At 42.8% G+C, this 26,643-nt stretch overlaps 1 protein-coding gene across 3 annotated transcripts in view; it reads right to left on the bottom strand.

The window, feature by feature from the left end:
• Positions 1 to 26,643, bottom strand: part of FOXP1 (forkhead box P1) — a 174,425-nt gene that overhangs the window by 11,336 nt on the left and 136,446 nt on the right. Inside the window, exons 10-17 of one of the 3 annotated variants that reach the window (XM_053953633.1) lie at positions 25,923 to 26,010; positions 19,929 to 20,012; positions 11,247 to 11,448; positions 11,069 to 11,145; positions 10,331 to 10,432; positions 5,541 to 5,662; positions 3,387 to 3,456; positions 1,440 to 1,478 (exon numbers count right to left, since the gene is read on the bottom strand). In XM_053953633.1, the coding sequence (XP_053809608.1) occupies positions 1,440 to 1,478; positions 3,387 to 3,456; positions 5,541 to 5,662; positions 10,331 to 10,432; positions 11,069 to 11,145; positions 11,247 to 11,448; positions 19,929 to 20,012; positions 25,923 to 26,010 (784 nt within the window). Of the gene's footprint in view, positions 1 to 1,439; positions 1,479 to 3,386; positions 3,457 to 5,540; positions 5,663 to 10,330; positions 10,433 to 11,068; positions 11,149 to 11,246; positions 11,449 to 19,928; positions 20,013 to 25,922; positions 26,011 to 26,643 lie in introns of all 3 variants that reach the window. The other 2 variants (XM_053953634.1, XM_053953635.1) reach the window with 2 other exon arrangements.

Raw genomic sequence — 26,643 nt, 5'->3', positions numbered from 1 at the left:
CATTCCCTATTTGGAATTACACACACTGGAAAAAAGAAAATGTACTTTCCCTATTTTTGCTTCATAAAATTATGTTTCGGGCTTTGGGGTATTTTTTGTGGCTTAGGTTTGGGCTTTGTTTCTAATGAAATGGGGAAAAAAACTGGAACTGGCTCAGCTGATAACTCCTTCCCACTGGAGTGAGTGGGCACCAAGCAGGAGAGCAGCATCATGAAGTTTGGTTTTCCTTAGGACATGTGTGAGGCTGCCATCAGTGCTAACTGGATCAGAGCTGCACCAATCTACCTGAGAGCTGAACCGCTCCACATGGAATTTTTTAAACCTCAGCAACTCAATTCTTACCTTAGCTGTTACAGATCTGGCTATTTTATTTTCATTTTTCCCTTTGTTCTAAGGAAACACTGTGCAGTGGCACACTGGAGTTAACTTTCTAAATGGAAATCTTTGTAGGAAGAGAATGAACTGTTAAATATTTTCCTTCTGATTCCCACCGTTCTGCCTGCTAATATTTACTGTGTGTCAGCATTAGCTCATGTTGACAGCACAGTCCCGGCTCGGCACAGCAGTGGTGGGAATGCAGAAACCCCAAGCCCCGGAGGAGCCCAGCGTTTGGTGAGGATGGGAGGCACTGGAACGGCAGGGAGGCACAGGATGGGAGGCACAGCTTTCCAAGGCTGTAGCGCCCAGGGACTGGAAGGACATTTAACCATTTCACCCATCCCAGCCAGATCTGGCTGACATCATCCGTGGCTCCCCGAGCCGTGTCAGTGCTGGGCAGCCACAGACGCTGGCTCGGCAGCACTTGACCTGCTCTGGGGAGAGGTCAGCTGGCTGCAGTGGCCAAGCAAAAAAATCCATCAGGCTGGGTCTGCATGATGCAAACCTGGCCTGTGGGAGGGGAATCCATGCGAACACACTCCTCACCAAACGCTCTTGCCTGCTCCTAATTCGTGGGGCAAACTCTTTGCTGGTTGCCAGCCAGCAGTTTGACCCAGGCAAGCAGAGCCAGAGAAAGGGTGGGGGGAGATGGGATGGGAAGGGAGGGCAGGACCAGCCCTCACTGCAGCATCTCCAGAAGCGCAGCCCCTTTTATTCTTCCTTACGCTGACCTCTCCATGTGCAGCCCTATGTGTCACACGTGATTACAAAAGCTATTCTAACGCGGAGGATTATTTTTATCGTCTTGATTCAACAACCGGCAAACTCATTGTGATTAGGGGATGCAAAGAATGGTTCACATTTCCTGCACTTGGCAAAATAATGACTCAAGTTCTTCACCCACAATGATAACTTGTAATTGCAGTAAAGCAATTCACTGGGGGAGAGGTGGGACACAAGGAGTATCTGCTAGGAAGACAGTAATAGGGGAGGGGTCTTTTGGGAGCCCCCGTTGACCCACTGGCAAAAGAGAGAACTGGTGAGAGCTGGAGTCCCCATACCTTCCACAGACAGAGGGGGGAGAGAGCTGCTTCTTCTCCCTGGCCACGAGGGAAAACAGATAGAGGAGATGTCAGCAGGGTCTGGGTGAAGGAGAGGGGAGGCTCTACCACCCCACAGGAAAAGAAACCACAGCCTGCCATGCTGGCAGCACACAGCCTACTGTGCAGACCCCACAGTGCTCACGGGGATGTGCAAGGAGACCTCCTCAGAGCCCACAAAAGCTGGGGGGAACACTGCTCATCCATTATTAGTTAGACTGAATGTAGGCCCTGGCAGGTAAGGCAGCCTTGTGTCATTGAGGAATTTGCTGCCCAACTGAGGTCCAAACTGCCCACAGGGCAGTGGCCACCTGCATTATTTGCCCAGACCCTCTACAGCCCCAGAGACCCCACTGGGATTTAGCCTCCAAAATGCAGTGGCTGGGAGAGAAGTGTGGAACCTGCTGGTGTATTTTCACCCTAAAAGGGGACCTGCCTCGGTGCAATGGTTATTATTCATCCCCATTTATTAGAGGGGTAACAGTGGCAGCAAATCTGGCCCAGGCTCCTCTCTTCACCAGCTCAGCTATGGGGGGGCATGAGGACATGGCTCTCTCAGGAAAAGTGGGGAATGGAAACAGTTTGGAGGTTATCACGAAAGACAAGAATGGATGGAGATGACGACAACGACACGTGTTTCAGAAATAAAACACGAACAGTTCCATATGATAAGCATATTAATTGAAATTAGTCACATAGTTAACAATGTGAAGAAATGCAGGATCATTTCATTTTTGCCTTTCAGCCTCATGAATGTAAAATGTGCTTGTAATCTTAATACTATTCAGGAGACAAAGCAGTCTTTAAAAATCACACTTCACAAGACTCAAGGGAAAATAAGTTACTAATGAATGGTATTTACAGTTGCTTCATTTAAACATGCTTTCCTGGGCTTTGCAGGAGTTACTGCATAAACTCAAAAAAATTAGAAGAAAGGCAAAACATCATTTTCCTCCTAATAATTTGCTTCTTGGTTCTGAAAAGGGAAGTCTGCTAAACCTTCCACAAAACATGACTGCCTAAGCAAATACCCATGGCCATCAGTGAACTTCCAGAGAAGTGACCCCAAGAACCATCCAGGGTGCAACCATGCGTGGTGCTGCCTCCTGGATTAATTCATAACATATAAACCAGGTTTGAACCCCCACACAAACACACAGACCCCACTACAAATCAGGGCATGGTAATGCATTTGCATCTTTGGTTTATACAGAGAACACATGCTTTACCTAGGGTTTTTGAGATTGACTCAGGAATTTATTGAAAGGGGAAAAAGGGCACAGGAAAAAGGGCCGGAGACATGAACGTTTTTAGGCTGCAAGTTATTAATTCTGTGCCCACACTTTGTGTATGCTTGCATCGTGAAAAAAAAAGATTTTTTGTCTTACGTTTACAGTTTAAACCAATAAAAATGATCTTTTATTTTCTATAGGAATTGCACCATTTATTTTTTACCAACAATAGGAAGATATGCAAAAATAGCCCTTAAAAGAAAAGAGGGAAAAATGATCTGCTTTCTCTTTAAAGCCATGAACAATAGAAGGTCACGTGCCACAGTATCCTATCATTCAGCACATTAATAGCTGTGCTAGAGTAATTACACTTGTGGTATTTTTGCCTCAAGTGAAATTCTGAAATAAGAGGATGGAAATTATGATACTGCTGATAAATATTAATAAGTGAACTTTTAATTTTTTTGCCACAATATTCAAAATGCTAAGCATCTAGCTAATGCTGAAGCAGCCTGATATGTGTTTGCCTCCAGGGACTATGATGCTTTATGCACTTAAGAAAAAAGTTTAACGGAATTAAAATTTAATATCTAATTAGAGCAAGGCTAATATATTTTGAAATGAGTGGGGAAGACACACGCCTCTGTTGCATATTTGCTACAGTCATTAATCTTACCTGTAAAGCAGCATTGAGAGGTGTGCAGTAGGTGTGGCTGGTCTGTATGTTTTTAATAAGAGAAGGGTTACTGCATAAGAAAAACATAAAAAGGAGAGTTAAATGCAACCAACTTCTATGCCAGTGTTCCAAGCACGTAATGCTTCCTCCCCCACCAGAAAACTAGAGCTGAGACTGGTTTTCCACACGAGTTCTCTTTAGCTTCTTTTTTTTTTTTTTTTAATTTAAAGAAAATATCTGAGTTTTCGGCTATGGTTATCATATTTGCCTTTACTAAATAAGGAACATCATTATCTCTTGACGTTACCTCGCCATGTGTTCTACTACCCTGCGTTAGTGGCACATCTTGGCATCTCTGCTCACTTTAGCTGTGTTCAGGAGAAATTCTCCAATTTTCGTCGTGTCTGGGAGCCCGTTACCATGTGAAGGTCCAGCGTGAGGAGGCAATGATCAAAAGCATCACGGGACATTTTAAACTCTGCTTCATCCAAATGAAGTCGCTGGCAGCGGAGTCTCTCCCAGTGGAGGGGAGGGAGTCCCTCCCAGTGGAGGGAAGCACCACAATGAGAGAGGATTTATTTGCTCCACGTTATTTCCTCCCATGCCAATGGCCACTGTGAGGGCTATCCACACCATCACCCCAAGCAGCCTGTGGGCATGAAGGCTCAAAGGCAGGCAGAAACCACCACGCTGCCCTGAAGGCCGTTTTTTAGTAAAAAATATTCTGTTGTGCTATTTTGGACTCTTACTTTTGTCACCTTTACATAAGGGGCCAGATTTGAGATAAAGGAATGGGGATCACATGGGCTCTTTCTTTAGGAGGCATCCCATTATCACTGGTTCCATCAGGAGATAAAGAAAAAATTAAAAATTATAAAATAGAAATTAGGCAGAAAAAATGCCCATGCAAAATAGCCCCCAAAAGTTTTATCACTCACTGGGCATGTTTTTATTTTAATTTTATTTACGTGGAAATGAATTATGGTGAGCAGAGTCTTAACTGAGCTCCTTGCACAGAGCCCAGCAAGGATCAGTTGTCCAGGAGAAATGGCCTTCGAGTAAAGGCCAAAGAAAATCCCTCTGGGAAGCCCAGGAATATTGGTGCATGGTTGTTGTAGGCACACAATGGCCTGTTGATAATCTTTACAGCTGGTCTCACTGCATTTTCAAACTCTTTAAAGTGAATTCAGCATTTCTGTCTTGTAAATACCTTACTTTTTCTGATTAGGAGTTGCAAAACAAAGCATACAATATAAAGCAAAGGAAAATACCAGAATTAAAACTTATCTGAAACCTTTCCTGGCATATATCTGTCTTCCTCACACGTCTACAGCAGTATATCTGTGCTAGCGTGGATAATTATCTTAGTCTACATTGCTCTATAAATAAATGCTTTAACAAACATGTCAGAGTAGAGTTTTTACTACAGGCATTTGGATTATCAGAGTAGGACACACAAAATACACATAACAACCAAAAATTTAGTTTCTTTAGCAGCAAAGGTGATGACACTATTTTGTGAAATGCAAGTCTACATGAGATGGGTAAATCATGCAAAGCAAAGCAACAGCAGAAAAAAAAAATTAAAGCAAGTAAAAGCTCTTACTGTGCAACAAGCTCGCCAAAGTTTTCATCAGGGCAGTATTTTCGAGGACGGCCTCGTTGAATATGACGGCCACGTTTAAACTCTTCATCATCAACAGTCCAAAAGGACCCAAACTCATCCTCTACTCTGATAAAGCACTTATGCAGTGAGAGGTTGGTGCGAATGGCACCCTGGGACAAGAGCAGCAGCAAAGGAGATGAAGTGGAAACAAAGGGACACGGGATCGGGGACAGAACAGACATCAAATACAGGGAAAAGGAAAAAGAAAATAAAATGCAATAAGCATAAGCAAATGGTTTGTGAGGGTTAATATGCATTGCCACCTAAAAGCTACTAGCATGTGATGCAACAAACACCAAGCAAGCAGGGTCAGGGTACTGGTGGGCATACAAACAGTAGTGATGAGATGTTTGTCTTGGTTTCCCTTAACTGAGACAATGCGAAACCACCTGTGGTTGGTCTAACACCAGCTAGCAGCCAAAAGCCTCTACGTTAAACTGTAAGCATGATCCAAGCTAGGCTAAGAAGTTCAAACATGGTGGACATACCCACTGATCTTTTGTGGCCTTCGTTTTTGGAACTCTAGTTCATCCACTGTCCATACTGCCCCTTTAACGTTTTCTACTCGCACAAAACACTTGTGAAGACTAAGATTATGACGCACTGCATTCTGCAGCAAGTATAAAAGAGAAAACATTCAAAAACCTTCTATGAGAAAATGCTCATCATTGTCCAAGAACAGCAGCAGCACAGTCAGCTTGACAGTTCTCATTTTGCAATGTTAAGCCCCTTCCCCTCCCCGCACCCGCTCGCTTTCCCCAGCTCTTTACATCTTATTTTGCAAAGACAAAATAAATATGAAAGCTTAAACCCAAGATTAAAAATTCACGTTACTCTTATCAATTATCCCCAGAGTGACTGAGAACAGCCACAATTTTAAGCATGCATGTTGTAGAATACAGCACATTTCATACAGAACACAAGAGGAACATTGCTTAGACTTTTTCAGAACAAATATATATACGCCCTGCAAAGAGAAATTTCTCCCCTCCTGGAAAAGAAAGCAGTTAGAAAGAACAGAAAAGATTTTATGTAAGTACAGTCGACTGGATTTAGCTGTGAGGCACAGGAGCTGGTGTTGCTGTGGTTTCCCACAGCTGGGCTAATGTGATTCAGGTGCTGGACCTCCCTCCACACCCACAGCACGGGCCGGGGGCTCGGCAGCACCCCACCGGCCGGCCGGCACCAACTCCTGCCTCCACGGCTTGCTCTTATATGGAAGTTGGCTCCTATTTCTGGCAGACTACTGTAGTGACTGATCTGAGCCTCTGCCAAGTGAAAACATGAGGAGGGCTCTCTGAAACAAAGTGATAATATCCCCACAGCTCATCACCCAGAGGGACCCGTGCTCACGGCATCCAGTGCCTGAATGTCCACCCTGCAGCTCCAAGCTGGGAAGGATGAGCACGGCCAACCCCTCCAACGTGCTGAGACACAACGAGACACCTCCCTAAGGCATGGCAAGCTCTTGGCTTTTCTGTCCCTGCTCCAGGATGCCGAGAGCCTTGTTACTCCTCAAATGGAGTGCTATGCTTCGTCCCCACTTCAGGAGTTTCCTGAGCAAATACCCTGCAACAACAGCTGGACCCAATGGTCTTAAATGTTTTTTCCAACCTAAAAGGCTCCATGATTCTACAAAGGCGTTGTGCATGGAATTCACAAGAATTTGTATATGGAGCTTGTTCCCAGCACCGCTGAGAGGGGCTTGGGAATCAGGAAAAACAGAAGAAGCCATTTGCTGAAAATCTGCAGGCGAACAAACTCCATCCTCACTGGCACCATTGATTCAGTCAATCTGGTTGACTCGTTAGCAGGCACAAAGCCAGCCAAACACATGGCCTGGGTCTAGGCAACCAGGAGACGACATTTTTTTTTTCCTTCCGACATCATCCTCTTCTTTTTTTTTTTTCATGAACTTGGGGTCTGGATGGGGAAAGGGAGCTCTAGTAGTGAATGTCTAAATCACTGTGCAAACAAAGGGTAGCACAGAGCATTTGTCATGTAAATCAGGAGGCGGTGGTGTGTGTGCTGGGAGGGGAACACAAAGAGTCTTCTGCTTCCTCCCCAACTCCCTGCCATGTTTAGTGCAGTCCCCACACTCCCACCCTGGTAGAAGTGGAAGATTTGGGGCTTGAACTGCCTTTGCTCAGCAGATGCTTGAGTGCAAACACATCTCCTCTGGTTGTAGGTGCCTGATCCAGGCACTTCAGCTTTTCCACATCGATCTGCTTCTGAACTGGTGAAAAAATAAACTTTAAATATGATTTTCCTCTCAGCAAGGAAGAAATCTAGCAGAAAGTCAACCTGTCCATCAGGCCTGCTTCCTTTGGCCCTTATTTTCTTCTTTCTGTTCTTATTTTTTAATTATTTTTTTTTTCCCCTCCCACCTCTTCCAGATTTCAGTACTGTTGACATTTTTGGCAAAATCCCTGATTTTGAGGTGGAGGAAAAACATGTAAACGCCCCACACCTTACGAGCTGAAATCAGCCAGCTCAGCAACTGCTGGTGGGTGCTGCACTAGTGCAACCCGACACAGGGCTGCTGGCCCACATCTGGGTAACTCAGGCAGTTTCCTGTGAAAATGGGAACACTGTCAAGTCTGGAGCAAAATGTAAGAATAATAACGCTATTTCCCCCAGTGAAAGTTGATCTTGTGGTTCATACAGCAGTTGATCAAACGCACACGGCAAAGCCCAGCAAAGGGAGTCCTCAGAGTTTGTAAATAGTCTCTAAAGACAGGGTTGAGCTGGAATATTTATGTTTTTCTTTAAATAAATTTAATGTTGGATAAATACTTTACAGACTGTTCTTGTTCTCTTGAAGTCCATTTGCAACTGATGGTTAAGGCTGTGGGACAGGGCTCTTGCTGGATATGTTGAGACAGAGAAGTTGAGTATTTACAAGACAGCCATGAAGTGTTGCCCTCATTTTCTATTTTCCATGTGATCACTTATTTAAGGAGTTCATGCCAGAAAAAAAATTGTTGTGTTTCCCCTGCCTCTGGATACTTGCTATCTAACAGTTTTATGTGAACAATACCCCAACGTGTCAGAGCCACACCTGCAGCCTGTGCCTCATGGCTGTGACTCTGTGCCAGCAAATTACTCCAAAAAATAAAAGCAAACAGACATTGCCTCTGACCTGTCAGAACCAGTTCACAGTGCTGCACCAGCAATCAGCTTAACAGAAAAATTAGGAGCTATTATTGTAAGATTATATATTTACCTTGTTAAAAATATTTGTATGCAAGCCACTTCTGCAGAAAAATTACCCTGAACATGCTTGAATGTACTAAATGAAAGGGTTTGTTATTTTAATAACTGCTCAGGCTCTGCCATACTGCATTTTGGGAAAGAGGTTCAGTTTTTAAAGGTCTTTATTCTTGCACTTTTCTGTGTTTTTGAAATAGGGCTCAGGGAAGCTTGTCCACACCAAACCCTGACCCTAAACTTGGGGAACAGTGACCCAAATGCCCCCTAAGCATTAGCTGAAGGTGAGTACAAATCAGCACATATATATTCAAATTATTCTGATTCTGCAATTAGCCCCTTGTGCTCGTTCTGCACCCCGTGGGCTTCCCGTCATGCCAATCCAGAGCTGCATTTTCATCCCTGCTGTTCCTGGGGGCTGGCAGAAATCTGAGCAGTCTCCAGCACAAAAACCTGCACTACTCCAACCAGTTGTCCATTTTGCTGGTGCTGGTGGATGTGGGGGTCAAGTTTTTCTTTCCTGTTATATGAGGCAGGACCTGGACACCTACAGAAGGTCAGGGTGTCCAAGGAGGGGTCTCCAAATGGCACCTGCCTCCCTGGGACACACAGTGCCCTTCCACAAGCCTGAGAATCTGCAGCTCAGCCTCTCTGCTGCTCTTCTGTATCTGCACTGGTTCCTGGGACTGGGTTTTTTGGGATGCCAAAAACTAATTCCCAAAACTAGGCTCACAGGAGATACAGCCAGGACTGCCTGCTGCCTTCTTCCACACCTCCCTCCACTTCCCTTTGCTGCTGGAACTAAATAGGATTTTTACTTTAGCACCCACACCTGCAGCTGCTGAAAAGCCCTACTGGAAGCACTCCAGCAGCCAAAGACAGGCAGGTCTAAAAGGATCTTAAATCAGGGAAAGTTAATTTCCTTTCTGGATAGTAAGGAAGCTGCAAAGTTGAACACTGCTCATGTTTTCCAACTGCAGGGAAGAATCAAAGCAGCAATCATAGAAAGTTTTCCTGAACTTAAGAGCTTCTAGACCATGGTTGAAAATGTACAAAAATTCTGGGGTCTGATTGAAATGAAAACCATGCCACTAAAAACCAAGCTAACTTCCAAGGACCATTTTTAGCTCCATCCGCTGAAGGAATTAATCTTAAATGCAGGCTGGGACAGGAAAAACAGAAAGCGCTGATGGAACAGCATGTATGGGACCTATTCATACTACCTGGTCAATTGAAGTTGTTTGAGAACAAACAACTGCTGTCTGGATTAAGAGAGATTCCAAGCACCTGGGTACAGTTTTTACAGCAACACAACATGCAGTTATTCAAATAATTCATTTGTGATTGCTCTGGATTCAGAAGTCAATATGACTATTAAAGTGCTGTATTTAAAGTGAAAGAGCGGCCCCCCAAAATACAGAATAAAGTTAATTCCCCAAATCTCTCATCTAACAGTATGTGTGATAGTTATCGAAGGAAATTGAAGTGCAAAACCCCATGTTTATTTCTGTTAAAGACATTTCTTATTGAGGAGCTTGCTTCTTGCATATTAAATTCAATAAGCTTCTGCTGTGTGATTAAAAAAAAACAGAGAGGAAGTTTGTAACAGCTGTTTATGCAGTTAAGAGTCAATCGACTGAGGAAAGAAATCCACTGATCTATAGATCCTAGGGAAAAAAATGGTTGTTGTGATTAAAACCTGCATAGCTAAACAGACGAACAGTATATCTTCTACTGTCACAAGAACTTTACCTCTTTTTTTTTTTAATTTTCTAATACATTCTGGCTGAAGAGCCCAAGTTTCCCTGCTCGTAGCAACCACACAGAGGAACTCATGGCATAATCACAGAACATAAAAGCCAATAATGGGGATTCAATTAGTGGTTTTCAAAGGCAGAGGAATTTTTTCTGCCAAATATCAAATTGTTCCTGCAGATAAGGCACCCGGCGCGTGTCACAACCGCCGATCTAAATTTTTCATGTCCCCACGTCGGGACAATTTATGTCATCAGCGAGGTCTGTTCTGTACACGGCAGAGAGCAAAGGCAGGAGGTGGGCTCAGCCTTACCTTCCACGTCGCCGCGTTGCGTCGGAAGTAGGCGAACATTCGCGTGAACCAGTTGTAGATTTCGTTTAGTGTTAGCTGTTTTTCAGGAGATTCCAGGATGGCCTTGTGGAGCAAAGAGATTGCAAGATCAGTTACCAGCACACCAGTACAAAACACACTCACAGTTTTACTTTGCCAGATACCAAAAAAGGGAAGAAAGGAAGAATGAAAAAGAAGAGATTTGGAGCAAGAAATCGAAAGGAGGGTTTTCACAATATGAACTAAGATTAATGGCTGTATTTAACAGTTCAATGGCAAAATTCAAAATGGAATTATCTAATTGTTTTGAGTTTTTATTTCTGTTTCCTTACAGAAATATTAATTTATTAGTCATTCATAAAGCAGAATCAAAGAGAAATGCAAAACATTTCACTAGCTGATTAAAGCTCAGTAATTATTTAGAGCTCAGATTAATTCTAGGGATCAGAGATTACTGTAGCTTGTGATAATTGACTTGCCATCTTTAAACAGGCTCATTTTCACTGTTGTGTGAAATGAATTTCCTAATAATCACATCGTATTGTAATACTTAATCAAAAGCAATTATGTTATATATTGCAGTTCTAAAAACCCTTATAGTAAAGGTTTGAGCATTTGAGCACGCTTACATACCAAAGGTTTGAAAATCTATTTAATCCAGCACATATAGGGAGATATACTTTTTTCCTAATCCAGACGCGTGTGTTTGGCTCAGCTTACCTGTCTAATTAAAGATGCATACGTGAATGGTGGTCTAACTTCTGCGTTCTTATAGAATTCTTGGTTCTGGGCAATATCTGCTAAATAAGAGCAGTTGTTCTGTTATCATCACAGCCCGACGCCGCCGGGCCGCGGGCGAACACGGGGGGAGGGCTGTGCCAGCAGAACCCCTCTTTACCTGAAGAGATGGGGACGTTGTACTTGTCCGAGTACCGCCTCCGGATGGGTCCGACGTTGTGCATGCTCGTGGTAGTGATGACCGACGGTCCCTGCGTGACGGGAGTGATGGGCGCAGTCGGGGTGGTGGGAGTATGAGGTAAACTCTGCGGAGACGCCTCGGACGCGGTCTTGGAAAGTGTGACGCTCGATACCAGATTCAGCTGCGGAGGGAAGGACGAGGGGGTCGTTAGGAACAGCATTTCTGGATGGTTAAGGGCTGCAGAGGAAACCCTCGATACTGGAGTGTCCCTCAGTTACGAGCAGACACTGCAGCTTCAGCACAAAGTGCTGCTTTAATGTCTCCGTTAAGAGCCAGCAAAGGGAAATAAATAATAATTACATATATACATTTCCAAATAGCTTTAAAAAACAGAGCAACATAGCCTGCTGCCTAAAGAACAAATCGTGATTTTTTATCTAAGCCTTAATAGAAGGTCTCACACCGTACATGATCATTTTAATATTTTGCTTCAAGTTTCATTGTTTCACAGTCTAAACCCCACACCTCTCTGATTTCCATGCTATCATTATGCATGGCTTCTAATCAGTCTTCCTGGATATTTCATTGAAGGCATCAGGCTTAAAATAAAAGACAAGACTTTCCTAGGGACATGCTAGGAAGAAACACAATCTCCTCTCTTCAGCATTTTGGCTTTTCTTTTTTTTCCCCCTCTCTGCTCATCCATTTTAAAAGCAAAGCCCCGAGTAGGTTAACACTGGAATAATTTAATTAATCACAGTGCATGAAATACTGTGAGCATTCAGCCCAGCACAAGTGGCACCACTCTGTTTTTCCCTCCTAGGATGGAAGGCATTGGTGTTACCTGCACGAAGCCTGGCCCCACTGGTGTGGCAGCGTGCCACAGCAGGCTGTAAAACACACCTGCCTCCAGGATTGGGTATCAAACCCAGCTCCAACCCGACTGTTTTCGATACACAACCTATTTATATAACCAGCATCCACATTCCTCCTCAACCCTTTCTTTCTGCCCTACAACGTCCTTTGAAAAATGATGCTCCATCCCAATACATTTCTGCTGCTGAAGTGTTTTAAACAAACAATCCAATTCCTTAATTACAACACCACAGAAGACGACCAAGAAAAGGGCTCTTTGACTACTTCCACATTTACTTCCCTTAGGCGGTTTCACAAATAATATTGGTGAAATCCTGACCTCACTGAAGTCAGTAGCAAAATTCCTACTGAATTTAACAGGGCCAAAATTTTACAACTTTTGTTCATGATTAAAATTCCTTTTTTGCTAGACATTAAACCTTCTGAGATGAAGGCAAGGCACATGATGCAGCTATGCCCCCAAAATCTCATGTTTATCCATAAGGCACTGTATTAATTTTCCTTGTATGAAAGTAAGCAGATAAGCAAACTCCTATTAGCATCCCTCACATGAGTTAATAGCCACAAATAATGTTTCTTTTAAAAAAATAATAGGATTTATCCAAAACAAAGGTAGTGGAAAATAAAGAGCTGTAGTATTACAGAGAGGATACCAACACAAAAAGCCCATTGCCCACAGAAAGGGCTTAGCTGAGGGAAGATAAATTTTGATTGCTTGTCCTTCCTGACAGCAAGAAGGAGCCGAGGGAAGCCCCAGCCACAAACTCCTGGCACAGCCCAGATGCTGCTCCAAGGGAAGGAGGTGGTGAGCAGCAGAATTGCTAACACCCACCTTTCCCTGCAGGTGCTTACAAATGACTCCTTGCCTTCCAGTGGGAAATATTTAACACTTTGTGGCAAAGCCAGGGAGCATGAACACAGAGAGGAATGGTGAAGGTGGTGAAATGCAGGTATTGATCCCAGCTCCAGCATGAACCACTACCTGCAGTCTGTAGGTTCCAACTCCCCTGGTGCCATGCATTGCCACCATGTGCCACCCAGTCTGCTCACTGACTGGCCTGATTTAAGGACACTGATTAGGGACATATATATAGTAATGTCTCCCTGTTATCCATCCATTACATATGATAAAAGGACCAGTGATGATAATAATAGTGCAACTGACAGGTCTCACCATGAAATTAAATCTACTGTATTTTATCTCAGTTTCTAAATGGACATTTTAACAGTCCAATAACTGTGAGGAAATCTGCATCAATTTTAAGTGCCCTTCTCAGTGCAGGCTTGGCAGCCGGGCCCTCCCGTTGGAAAGATCACTGCTCCTGCTTCATCATTATGGCTCCCAACTACTCCATTTCAAAAGAGCCCCCTTTTTCAGCATGTAAAAACTTAACATTTAATCTGTTTCTACTAGGGAAGCTTGAGAAAGGATCCACAAAGGTCAGCATTCCCTGCTTAAAGAATCTGAATCGAGTCAAATTTCTTTAGGTTTTACAGCATAGGTAGCGATGAGGAATAAACACAGAAGAGGACGAGCAAAGGGGGGGGGGGCTTTAACAGGCTTGACAAATGACACTGTGATTCACACCCACTGCTGGGCTGCCACTAATAAGCTACAGAGGAAGCAGCCAATCTCAGCTAATTACCAGATAAAATTGTATTGTAAGGACTCTAATTAGGAGATGCTTATGGAGGTGATCTAATGATTAAACGCTGCATCCAAGTGACCCCACCATCAATGTGCAGTGGTGCAAGATGTCACCGGAATATTTTGTAGAAACAGTAATTTTATTTCAAGGAGGGGAGGCAGTAATATTTGTAATAATGGCTATGAGGTAAACTAATTAAAAGACAGTTCCTAAAGGAAGACTGTGGCTTTGAGCAGCTGTGGCCGTTCCAAAACAAAGTGCCAAATCTCAACAGAGGAGCTGCAGTCAAGTGGAAAATTTCTGCCTGACCTCTGCTCTCGCTATTAATTTGCAGGAAACCTAATGACACATATACATATTCCCACAAAATTGTTCTAATTGCTAATTTGCCAAAGGAGCCCAGTTTCCAAATTAAACATGACTGCAGTCTGTGAGGAAAGAGAGAACAAAAAGCTGGAACGCAGCGAGTCTGCCGCGTTTCACCTCCGACGACCATTTGTGAGCCTGAACCAACAAGTTAATGAAACACGACCTTGTCCATCGCTAGCGAAGTTTTTCCGTTTTCCGTGTTTTATTTGATGACACTCTCCTCTTCCAGCTGGGTTCCCCAAACCCGAGCCAGGGTGAGGGAGGAGAGGGCTGCACTCCCTCCACAGCCTTTCGCTGCCGCTTCCTTTGTTGCGTCGATAGCGCCAAGGCTGAAAAATCGGTTGTGAATTAGAGCAGAATAACAAATTATGAATGGTGTTGGTTTTGTTGCCATCTTGAATTATTAATCTGAATGGTAAACTATTAAATCTTAATATTGGCGTCAATTAGAAACGTGGAAGCGGCCGTGGATGACTGTGCAGGGCAAAGATCAGGGAGGGACTGGGCTGGGAGGGCTTCTTTTCCTGATGGAAACTCTACATGGTTTCTTCCCTGTTTGCATTTGCTATTTAAAAACAAGTTACTATGATTAGAAAAGTTGTTCGCATTGGTATTTTGTACACAGGCTGTTTCCCACATACCGTAATTTTTGGATGAGTATCACTGCTGGCAGAGGGGAGGGAGCCCAAGCCACAGAGTGAGCACTTCAACAAGCAAGAACTCTTGCACTGTAGCAATGTGGGCACTCAGAGCTCATCCCTACACCAAGGAGTTAAAATGTTTTTGTAATATTTTCCTGGGAATGGGGGGAGAGAGGATTTCCTCCAGCCTTTAAAAAACAACCAAACCCAAAAATAATAATTAAAGACAAAAAAAAAAAACACCCACAAAAGAAAACCCCAACAGAAAACACACCAAATCTCACAAAAGTTGTTAAGTCCTAAAATTCTGCAAATTCAGTCACTGAACTTTGTTGATTGCTTTGTTCAGTTTTGGATTTTGAGAATATTTCCTCATACTGTTTTAACTTGGTCATTCATAAAACTCCCATAATTGTCTCAGTGTTCAATATCCTGCTTAGGACTTTATTATTAACCTTTCCTTTCAAGAAATAGCCATGTCTCCCTATTAAAGGTAAAAACTGAGTCATTTGCTTTTTTTCTTTAGATATAAACAAGGCAGAGGCAACCCACGCTATTACCCAGTTTAAAAAAAATAGATTTCCAGTTAGTGGCTCTCCCACTAGCACTAAGTCTGATTTCTTTTTGTGTAAATATTTTACATGACAATACTGGCAGCACATAAAATACCACTGAAACTCTTTTAAAAAAGGAGTAAAAAAAAGATTCTAAGGGCTGCAGTGAAGCCATACCCACTGACTCCCCTGCAATAGGTGCTGCTGCTCTGGACCCATCTGGGGCTGAGGACTTATCTGCACTGAGCTCCTGGGACTGAATTACTTTGGAGAAGAAATTCCTTTTCTTGACATTGAGGGTGAGAGACAGAAAGTGAATACTGGGCCTACAACTTTGTTCAGTGCTCTGTCTTCCTCTCCCTGTTTCAGCCTGGACACATCAGTGTATTGGATGCAGAGCCTGGCAGGCAGCAATCACTTAGCAGGTGTTGTTATTGGCAGGAATACTAAGGAAACTGAAGCTGAGGAGTGAGACTTAATGAAAACCAGTATATAAAAACAGCTTTTGTTGTGCTTGAGAATCTCTCTTTATTGCTGCATATCGTTATTTTTTCAAACTATAAAGTATGGCTACAGCAGCTAAAATGCTCAGTCATTACCTCAACAGTTAAAAGACTTTTTTTTTTTTTAATGCTTTGTTATTACAGTTGCTAAAAACAGTATTTCAAAACAATCATAACTGCTATGGTTATGGTAAAAAAAATACATTAAAGAAGGGATATCTAACAGTGTATCTTATTTAGAGTGCCAGAAGGGCCTTTAAAAGTTTTCTGTCTATTTTTAAAAGATAGTTATAGCACCTAGTATGAAGAATTACTTGTTGGTTGATGCTTTTTCCTTCTCCTTCCCTTCCTATAAACTTCGACACAAGTTAATCCTCCCAGAAGAAAGCACATTTCCATTTAAACCTTTATGCTGATGGCTAACACCGATGAAAACAGCATGCTGGGGGGGTACCTTAATAGCAAAAGCAGGATGACAGTTCTTGAGAAATCGCTGTTCCGGCTTTTGTGTTGTGGTTTTGTTTTTTCACCTTGAAAAAAAGTTCACCTTACCAAAACATGTCACAGCTTATTCTGTCTCATGGCTTTGTTCTCACTTTGCTCAGGCCCCTCAGTCCCACCAAAACAACACGCATAGCATGGACGGGAACAACGCTGCCTGCTCCAAGTGCTGAGCTCTGAGATGGCTCCGTTTTCTTTTAAACTGCTGCCACTGAGCATTTTCATTATAAAGCTGGGTGCTCTTAAAGGTCATCCTGAGCACTGCACCAGTTCCTGGGATGTTCCCCTGCACCCCAGACCTCTTGATGTCTGCCCAGCAGCCCCTGGGGAGCAGCACCAGACAGTGACAGCACCTCCCTGCCCGTGCAGTCTGCCAATGATTTGGGCCATCACCACTACTCCACACAGGAATGTGTTTAAATCTCATCGACTTTAGTAGGACTACAGAGCTTTACTGAGCAGATGCCTTGGTGGGCTGAAATGCAGGGGCCATTCCACCACCCCTCCCAAGCTCAAAATTACTGCAAATGGCTAAAGACACACAAAGGTGGGGATGGGATGGATGGACATGGCTAAATCAGACAAGCAACCCTTCCCCCAGAGCTGGGTGAGTTTTGAATTGATGCACAACCCTCAAGAACTTGGCTGTGGTCCAAACTGGTCCAACACCACACACTCAAGTACTGTCTGAAGCCCAAAAGGCACAGATGGCACAAGTGGTCAGCGTGGGTTACAAGTGGCACATGGTTAATACAGATGCTCATACACTCTATTACCTGCCAGTAACAAAATAGTTTAAAACAAGCATTAAGATCCTTTAAGCAGAATAAAAACATTTCCACAGTCATGAAAAGGCTGTAATTTTAAATCCCAACTCACTGCTAAGTTTGGATTTGCAGTCGCTTTTTCCTTTAAAATCACCAAAGCACCGTAATATATTAGTTCTAACACACACCTTGCATTAGTTACATTGGCAGAAAAAAAAATTAATTACTGGATGTAAAGACTACTTTGCAGTGCAATAATGGTCATCAGATCTTTTTACCAAAGTCCTATCCCACTGAGTTAAAAGGACGAGGGTCTAGCAGAGTCTATGCAATGCCTGTGTATTTTTTTCACTAGGAAAGCACAATTTATGCAAAACACTATACTTCTACATTTTATAATTAATTTTCAAATGCTTCACCTATACATATTTTAATAATTTCTGATTTATCAGATGGTATCTATAATAAATTTTTCTATATTTCAATAAATGAAAAGAAGGCAGTTTCAATCCAACAACAGAGTGCCACACAATATAGGCCTGTCAGGCACCAATTTTTACTTCTAACATGTAAGTTAAAGGATAAGGAATTTATAATGCTGCCTGTGAACGAAACCACTTTTCATACACAAATGTGATCTTTTTTTTTCCAAAGGGTAATACAACAGTACATTTACATAAACTAATCCAAACAATCTATGTATTTGACAATGGCAAACCTCACACAGACTGCCTATTGTTGGTTTACATCTTGGAGTTCTTTATGTTGGCTTGTAACACTGCTCTAGCTGTCAAAGGTTTGACTTGGACTCTAAATAAATGGTTATAGAAGTGCTGTGCAGCGATATTGGACTTCTTTGCAAAAGAAAACCTGCTGTGTATGAATTCAAAAGCTATTAATTTTTCAGTCAAAAATATTCATGCCTATTTCTTTTAATAAAGAAACACTGTGCTGAGCAACTGAGAGATAATGTTGACTAGTGGTACAGAATTTTCAATAGAGCAGTTAAAAATAAATTTAGTAGGAGGTCCCCAACAAAGCTATAATTTTCCAGAATGTAAAACATTTTTAATACTAATCAAGACAGCCCTTTTCCCCCTGTGTTCGCGGGTTTTTTTCCTCTGCTTTTCCCTGTTTATTAGCTGTTAACACTAATCTTCATGGCGACACCGCCTGGTATCTCCGTAGCCTACAAGACCCTCCAAAGCTCCCTGCCCTCGGCGGCCCGGCATCGATCACGAGCAGCCTTGCCAAACACCGCTCTCCTTCTGATGATTTCCTCCCTTCAGTTTGTAATCCTTCCTCCTGAGGGGCACTGCTGTTATGAAAGGCCTCAAGGCAGAGTGCTTTGAGACTCCCAGATTATTCCGCTGTTTTAATTTTTAATCCAGTAAGAGCTACAGAAACCACACCTCCTCCCCATTCTGTTGGGTCTACTCACTTTGCCAACAATGTGCTGAAGCGTTTGTGTTCGGTCTGGGATGGATGTGAGGAACCAGAAGAATGCTATTTTTATAGACACTGCCAGTAATTTCTACTCTAGAGGGCTGGTGTCCACCAGACCAAGCAATTTTAGGCATCTCAACAGCTTAAATGGAAGGGTTTGTACCTACCACTCAACTCTCTCCAAAAAGGCAAGGAAGTTTCCCGTTGACTATGACATCTGCTCCAGTGTTACTGAATAGGCTGCAATTTTCTATCTAGTAGCCTCCCTATGCACTTCTGCAGCCATTTATTTCCAACTACATGGAAACTGAGAAATCCTTTTCTAGTAAAAATGTGTGCGCAAAGTGTTTAATGATTTTATGTTCTCTATCTCTGTAATGTGTTCTGTTTCAGACATTAATTTTGTCTACCAACTGCATCTTGGCAGGCTACCATATTTGCTGGGTTAATAGTCTGACTCCTTTTTATTTCTATCACCATAAATCACACATATATGGGTGTGTGTTTGCTTTATTTATAGAAAAAAAATCAGTCAAAACAGATAAACCAATACTTTGTCATTATGCTGCATCATTGCATATTGATTAAAATTGCTGGTACTAACTATAGATTGTCAACGCTCAATTAATTTTCACACAATGACTCAAAGCAAAATCAAATAAAGCCAGTGTACCTTTAAATCTTACAAATCTTAAAATCAAGAAGCAAAGCACTCTCTCCATTTTGAATAATCATTGGAAGCTCCCAGGAACATTTTCAGCATTAAGAGGCTGATAGAAAACAACAGCTGAAGAAGAGTCATTTCAGTCAGGGAAGGAGATGGGGGATTTTCCAGGGTTTGGGGGTAACCAGGAGTTTTCTTGGGCTGCAAAGCCACTTGCTTCCCCTACTCCCCCTTCTTCAAAGAGCAATCTGGGGTAGAGGAGGTTTCCCTTCTCAGTTTCAACACTATAAAATCTGATACCGGGCAACCGTGATTATCATCAGAACGTGCAGTTAAGAGTCACTTCTACAGTAAATGTCTGTCAGACCGGGAGAAAGCAAAATAAATATACTACATATAATTTAATTACAACTCCTTCCTAACACTTCCTAAGATTTCATCCAAGTCAGACTGATGCAAAGCAAATAACATGAGGCCAAAAAAAGGCCCAATGCATCAGCTTTGGAACCAAACTTGACTTTGAAACTCCCTGAAGAGAGGGGGATGACAAAACCCGGCTGCACTTCCCATCTCCTCCCCACACCCGGCTCTGAAATGGGCCACGCTCCACAGCGTGGGCTCCAGTGGGGAACAGGAAGGAGAGGTTTGTTGTGAGGTTTGGTTTTTGCTTTCAGCACAGTTCAGTACTTACGGGCTGAGGGGTGGCTTTTGGTTCAGTTGACTTCACATGCAGGTGTGTCATCATGGCTTGCAGGCGCTCTTTATCTTTTGCAAGCTGGAAGGGGAGAGAAAAGAAAAAAATCCTCTGTTAGTCGTACAAATAAAACCCAGCCTCTGCTTATTCCTAATTAAACAGCTGGCACCGAGGCATGAGACAGAAGAGTTTTATTGCTGAGTAGTTTGGAAATTGTATATGGGCTATTCGTGAGGTAAAGTGAACGCATGGTGCTGGGTGTCACCATTTCCCAAAGCAAAATGCATTAGCCCTCGAGTGAGAAGAGCTAGACCTGCTGGCACCAAGAGCTTCACTCCAGCCTTGACAGCTAAAAGACAACAGTGAATCATGTTTATTAACCAGCCCCACTCCAGCTCGGGAGGCACAGCAGAAGGAAAGCAAGGCAGCAGTTCTAGGATGTGTTTTCCTTCTCCCAGAGCACAGAACAAGTGGCACAGATGGGCTGTGGCTTTACATGAACCACAGGCACTGTGGCACATGCAACGAGCACAGCCAGGGGTGTAGCTTTACATGAACCACAGGCACTGTGGCACATGCAACGAGCACAGCCAGGGGTGGTGAACCACACAAGGCACCTCCACAGGGCTCTGCAGACAGCCTTGGGTGCAAAAGCACCTTGATTTGGCTTGAGAAGGTGGCAGAGCCCTTGGTGGGTCACCTTGGAAGGAAGGCTGGGCACCTGAGCAGGGCCACCCTGAGAATGGGGCAGGACCTGCTGTGGGAGCTGCCAGCATCCCTATGGCGTAAGCCTGAGGGCAGTGGGGTGGGAAAGGCTGAAAGCAGCAGTAATGACCCCAAAACACTCATCCCTGGGCACCCAATGCCACTGGACTCATGTTGTCATCCTTCTGCATCAGCCATTTCAGGCCCAAGAGCTAGGGTGAAGCCCCTGCTCTCAATGTCTCTTGTATTTTATGGTTGAGATCCACACAGCTGGAGTCTCTGGATCACTGGTGTGCATACATAGCCTGGTCAGCTTCCCAGAGCATTTCAATGCACTGGACAGACACTAGATTTCATTATTTTTGGAAACAAGGAACTTTTTTCAATGTGTGAATGGGACTTTTTTTTCCAGCTGCTCTTTAAAAAAAAAAAAAAAAAAAAACTGAAGAATTTTTTCCAAAAAAAGGAAGATATTAAGAAGTACTAATGAAAGAAAGATATTAAGAATACTAATGAAAAAGGGGTGTTGTTAACCTACATGATGAATATAAAGGTTGCTGCTTCCAAAAGGATCTGAATCAGGTTCTTACAAATGCCAGTTATTGAGGAGCTTAATTTTTGCTTTAGACAAGCCAGATTCCTGGTGCCAAGAGGAGATCTGTGCTCACATTCCAACAGAACTTAAAACAACCTGCCCACCTTATCACTGTCATCTGTTTGTAGCAGTAAAGTGGGGCTAAGTGCATATAAAAGGAGGCTTGATCATAAATCCCCACTCATAACGTTATGGCCGAGGTTGTCCTGCTCTTTGCAAGGCAAAGGGTTTGAGACTGTGCCATGATGGGATAAAACTTGGCACTGGAGTTTCCAAGACAGGAATGAAATAAAGGGAAAAAATGGTATCATTGCACTTTTCAAATGGCTCCTCCTCTTTTGGTCAAAAACCTCAATGGCAAGAGAGAAAACCTGACACCTATGGCATATCTCCGGCAATCTCATCCTGATCTGAGCTGGACACTTCACAGGAGAGCTGAGGGCAGCAACAGGCTCTTATCTCAGTGCTGCAGCAGGAACTTCTCCCTCTGAGAACCTCTCCAGAGAAAGGAGAGGGCTCACCCTCAGCTGCTGTGCTTCATACAAAACAAATTAAGCCAAGAAACAGCTGAGCTCTCCGCGCAGCTCAGTTGTGCAATCCCTCATTCCTAGCAGTCTCCGGGCACACGGGCTGCTTGGCGGGGTCATCTGTGCATTAAATTTTGGTCTGCAGGCTACTGCAGAAGAACAACATCTTGTAGCCAAAATAAATAAAAGGCAGGCACCTGAGAGCTTCCTGCCAGCCCCGGCGTGGCGGCAGGAGGGGATGGCACCCGGGCAGCGCAGGGCACACCCTGCCGTGCCTCCTCCGGCCCCTGCGGCGAGGGAGAGGGGAGAGGGAGAGGGGCACCTCCCTCCCACCGCCGGGGTCCTTGTTTGTAGTGTTTCCACTCATCGTCTCGGCAATGCTTTTAACGCCGAATCTGGTGGATGGAGGTTATTAAAGATCCTCTCGACATTTCAGGCAGACACACGCTAGCATTTTGTCATAGTCTAGGAATTCAAACACTCACCCAGTTAGGCAGGAGTTTAAATTATGAAAAATAGAGGTCTCTCGGTTTCAAAGCACTGAAGAGAAGTAAAAAAATCTGAAGAATTTCTTTAAACTGTTTTTCCCCTAGGTCAGGAAGCAGTAGTGATATAAAACTAGAGTGTCACTAGTAGCCCCTCTGGTCAGTGGGGTCAAACAAAAGAAGCCATGGGGATTGCTCAGCCACTGGTGGAAGCAAATTCTCACTGGTGGCAATCATTGGAGTGTAGATGGTCCAGAAATGGGAATGAATAGTCAACAGGCAGGAAAATTCTCTTGATCTACTGATAATGTTGTTGGGCAAGGACAGTTCTGACATGGAGGTAAGAATCTGCCCTGTACACGGGCCTGAGGAACACAGCATAGTCCCATCTGAAGCTTCCTTCTTTCTTCCTATATCCATTTGGAAAGCTCTGCATGGTGGGAGTTTTCAGACAGCCATCCAGTTCTCCGTGATAAGCCTGATTTTGTGAGACTTCTTTCACCTCTGGACGTACAATGTGAGTGCCTAACTACGGTTCCACCAGAAATACGTCCAGAGGAAGGTACAAGCCTTGCAAATGTGGACACCAAGACACACAGCTTGCCCTGGAGAGGTTAAATCCTAAACTATACCAGTAGGAAAGGCAGGAGAGGGAAGCACAGAAAGCACAGGTCGCAAGGGGCTCCAGATAAGGCACTGACCAAGGAGCAAGAGGAAAGGCATTAGAAACACAGATGATGGAGAAATTGTGCAGAAGGAAAACCAGACAAAAAATAAAGGCAAGAATCAGGAATGGGAAAATGAAAACCCAGTGAGGGCATTCAAGAGGAATGGGAGAGCACTTCAGCAGCAGGATTTTGGACAGACGAGGGACAAAGGGGAAGGAAGCCAGTCACAGGCAATGCAAGGGGCAGCCAAAACATTCCGTGCCTGGTTGGCCTGTGCACTAGAAAGGTTTAGAATCCACTTTTCAAAAGTGTCAATGGATGCTGCAGGGAAACAGACCCAAGCAGTGTTTTCACTGCACTGAAAATGGCCAGCTGCCTTCGTCTTCTTCCATTAGGAGACTCTTCTCTAGACTCATAGCCCTGTTGCTATCCTGAAATGTTTTCCCATTCAAAGGTAGTAAAATGGAAAACCTATTCCAGCTAACATCTAGCTAAGGACATGGGTATGTTCCTGTGTTTGTGTTTTACTCAGCAGCACAATTTTCACTATTTATAATGGCAAAAAACAATTTTCTCAAGATGGTTTAAACAAAGCAAAATGTGAGAAGATTTCTACCTTGCCTGTGATTTTTGAAGTATGTTTGTGATGGAAATGCTAAGACCAAACTTCAAGATTTCTGCTAAGGGGCATTTGCAATTAAACACAAAACAGATTTGACCTGTTTCTTTCCAAAATTTTGATTAAAAATTACTTTAGAAAATATTACACTTATCGCTAACACTGATAAAACTATCATGAGTAAAATAACAGCATAATCAGCAACAACAAAAGGATAGCATTTGGGTCCATCACACTCAAAACCTGAAGTATATCCCTGGTGATATGAATTTGTTTTGATGGGGCTGTACATGCATAAAATGGTGGGGAATGTAGGTCTTGCCCTGGTGCTGGACCTGAAGCTGGTAATTCCCACCTCCACTGCAAGACAAAGCTGCTCACCAGGGCTGCAGATCAGGGGTAAAGGCTGTGGGTCTCTTTTCTATCTACCTCACAAAACTCACTCTGCAGAGGGCCTGTCATCACTCTGTTGCTAACTGCTCCACAGCCTGAGGATCAGCTCAGTGGTCCTCAGACCACATCACTGAACACCCCACTGCTGGGCACTATGCAGTTGTTTTATTATGGTTCCGTGCAAAAACAGGCCACAGTCAGTCAAACTAGGGACTGGAGGGCAAATCCTTCTACATAATTAGGGGCTTTTTTGAACTATCAGAGGACTGACACAGGATGATAGGAGAGGGAGAAGAGAGAAGCTACAGGTAAATTTCAGAAGGTGGATCACCTTCCTCCTCCTCCTCCTCCTCCACCTGTCCTTGCTGGTCAATGCAGAGATGGCCTCACTGTTACCAACACTCCAGCCCAAATTAGGCCTCTAGTTCATCCAACAACCCTGCTCATATGATTGTTAAATCCAGAACTTTCTGGCCTCACACCACTTTGAAATTATGGTCTAGTCTTGTCTTGTGGACCTTATGCTGCCTTCCCTTGCAATGACTCTGAGCATTGGCAGCACTAAACGGTGTGAAGCTGTAACTGTAAGTCATTTAGAGCAATTAGCAGAATGCACTGCTGATAAACCTTTCAAAAATATTGGCATGGGCTTAGGGAGAGGTGGGAACCAAGTCTCTGTCCTGTCCCTGTCTAACACAGTGCATCCTCCTGTAGTTCCAGGCACAGCCATTCCCAGTGACTGTGGGAAAGAAGCATTAATGCTTTTTAAGCTGACTGTAACTGAAGAATCTAGATTTACCTTCAGCCTCAATATTACTGCACCTTGGTGAAAGATTATCTCATATCTCAGTTTACCAGGAAGACTGTAGATTTTTATTTTTCTTTTCCTAATTCCCAAGAAACTTGTTAAAATAACAGACTATTTCTCATAACATTTTCTGCAAGACTCTGATATTTTATGACTGGTAGTTTGATTTTTATAAAACTTGTATTAAAATAGTTTATATTGCTTCAGCTAATAGTGAAAGAGTGTCATGACCAGCATGTTCCTGAAAGTAAAATTTAGGAAATATCTATGAAAGAAAAAGGGTAATTTGTAAGATAAGAAGATAAAAAGCATTTTTTAAAAAATGCTTATCTTGAAAAGTAACAACAAGAAGTTTAAGTATGGTTTTGCTGATTTTTCTCTCCAACTATTTGAAGCTATAAATGACTTAACTCAGTAAAATTCCAAATGTAATTATCTTCTGTACTTAGCCCAAGGCTTTCCATATATCTCTACACTGCTGTCTTGCATACAAAATAGGTTTTTCAATAGCTGGTAACTATATAATGTACAACATTGTTTTAATTTCCCCTTCTTTGCTAACCTCTTGCCTACACACAGACACACTGTCACAGCCACCCAGCCAGAGCAGCAAGGTGCAGGGAGACAGAAAGGACTCAGAAGCATTTGGAAAGGCAATTACACAAACAGCTCGTACCTCTGCATCACAATCAATATATTCCAATTTACCCCCTTTTGGCAGTTTGCAAAAAAAAAAAAAAATTCTACAACAGCAAAAAAAAAAAGGTAATAATAATAATAATAATAATTAATAATAGCAATAGAACAACATGGAGAGTATTAGTACATGAAAGACCACCAAACAAGCCAGGTCATGCAGCGTTTGGAAATAAACATCAACCATTTCCAAGTGAAGGGGACCACATTCCCCTCGCCCTCCTCCAGCCCCCCGGGTGGGTATAAAAGCATTAGATACAAACTGATGGCTTTCCAATCAGTCAGCCTGGGTACGTTTCCTATTTCTTTGCAAGTTATGGTTTAGGAAAGAGGAAATGAAGCTGCAGTTTCTTTTGGTGGTTTTTAAAACTAGTACAAGAAGGTTTTGAAAGCTGGTTTTCAATCACACAGGGAAAAGCAGAACTCATTTTTTATTGCTGTCAAGAATTGGATTTGATTAATACTGAGGTAATATTAAAATAAATTTTATTTTACCTGTAGCTCTAACTGCTGTACAACCTGCATTTGTACTCTACATTGGGCTGTACTTCTATCATCCAGCGCATGCTCACTGTTGAGATGTCTGTAACAATACACAGAAAATCATTAAGTGAAATGGATAAACAAAAAGGAAAAAGTAGTTACCAGGGTGAATAAGCAATCTGAATGTTATCCAGCAAGTTTTCATCAATACTGAGATTTTTAAGATAATTTTTCAATTTTTTTTTCCTCTGTCCTGCTTTAGTTTGTGTTTCTTCCCATCACTCATTGTACCTCATATTATAATCACAATTTTTCAGCAAAAGGCTCATTTATATATAAAGGAAATTTCACAGAACAGTTGTTTTTTCCTCTGTTAGGCAAATGAAAACAAGATCAAGAAATTATAGTGAAATAATTTCATATATAATTTTGCATTACTTTACTATAAGATGCTGGATATACCTAAATGGATACATGCAATACGTGAATAATTAAATCCCACAGAACCCTCATGTTTACATGATTAAAATAAATAAAACACATGATTGTGAAAAGAACAAAAATCCATATAAAATTTGGTGTCTAAGTATGTGTAAAATATGCACCAATAAAAGAGAGAAAAATACGGACAGTTACTGTAAAACAAACTTCTTCATCCAAAAGAAACAGAAAGTCATCCAGAACACCAGAACAGCTGGAATTCAAGGTTTATTGTAGTACGTGTTCTGAAAAA

Source organism: Vidua chalybeata, chromosome 12 (assembly GCF_026979565.1).
Source record: "Vidua chalybeata isolate OUT-0048 chromosome 12, bVidCha1 merged haplotype, whole genome shotgun sequence".
Taxonomy (NCBI): domain Eukaryota; kingdom Metazoa; phylum Chordata; class Aves; order Passeriformes; family Viduidae; genus Vidua; species Vidua chalybeata.
The sequence above is the reverse complement of the archived record's forward strand: the minus strand, read 5'-3'. Positions and strand labels throughout refer to the sequence as shown.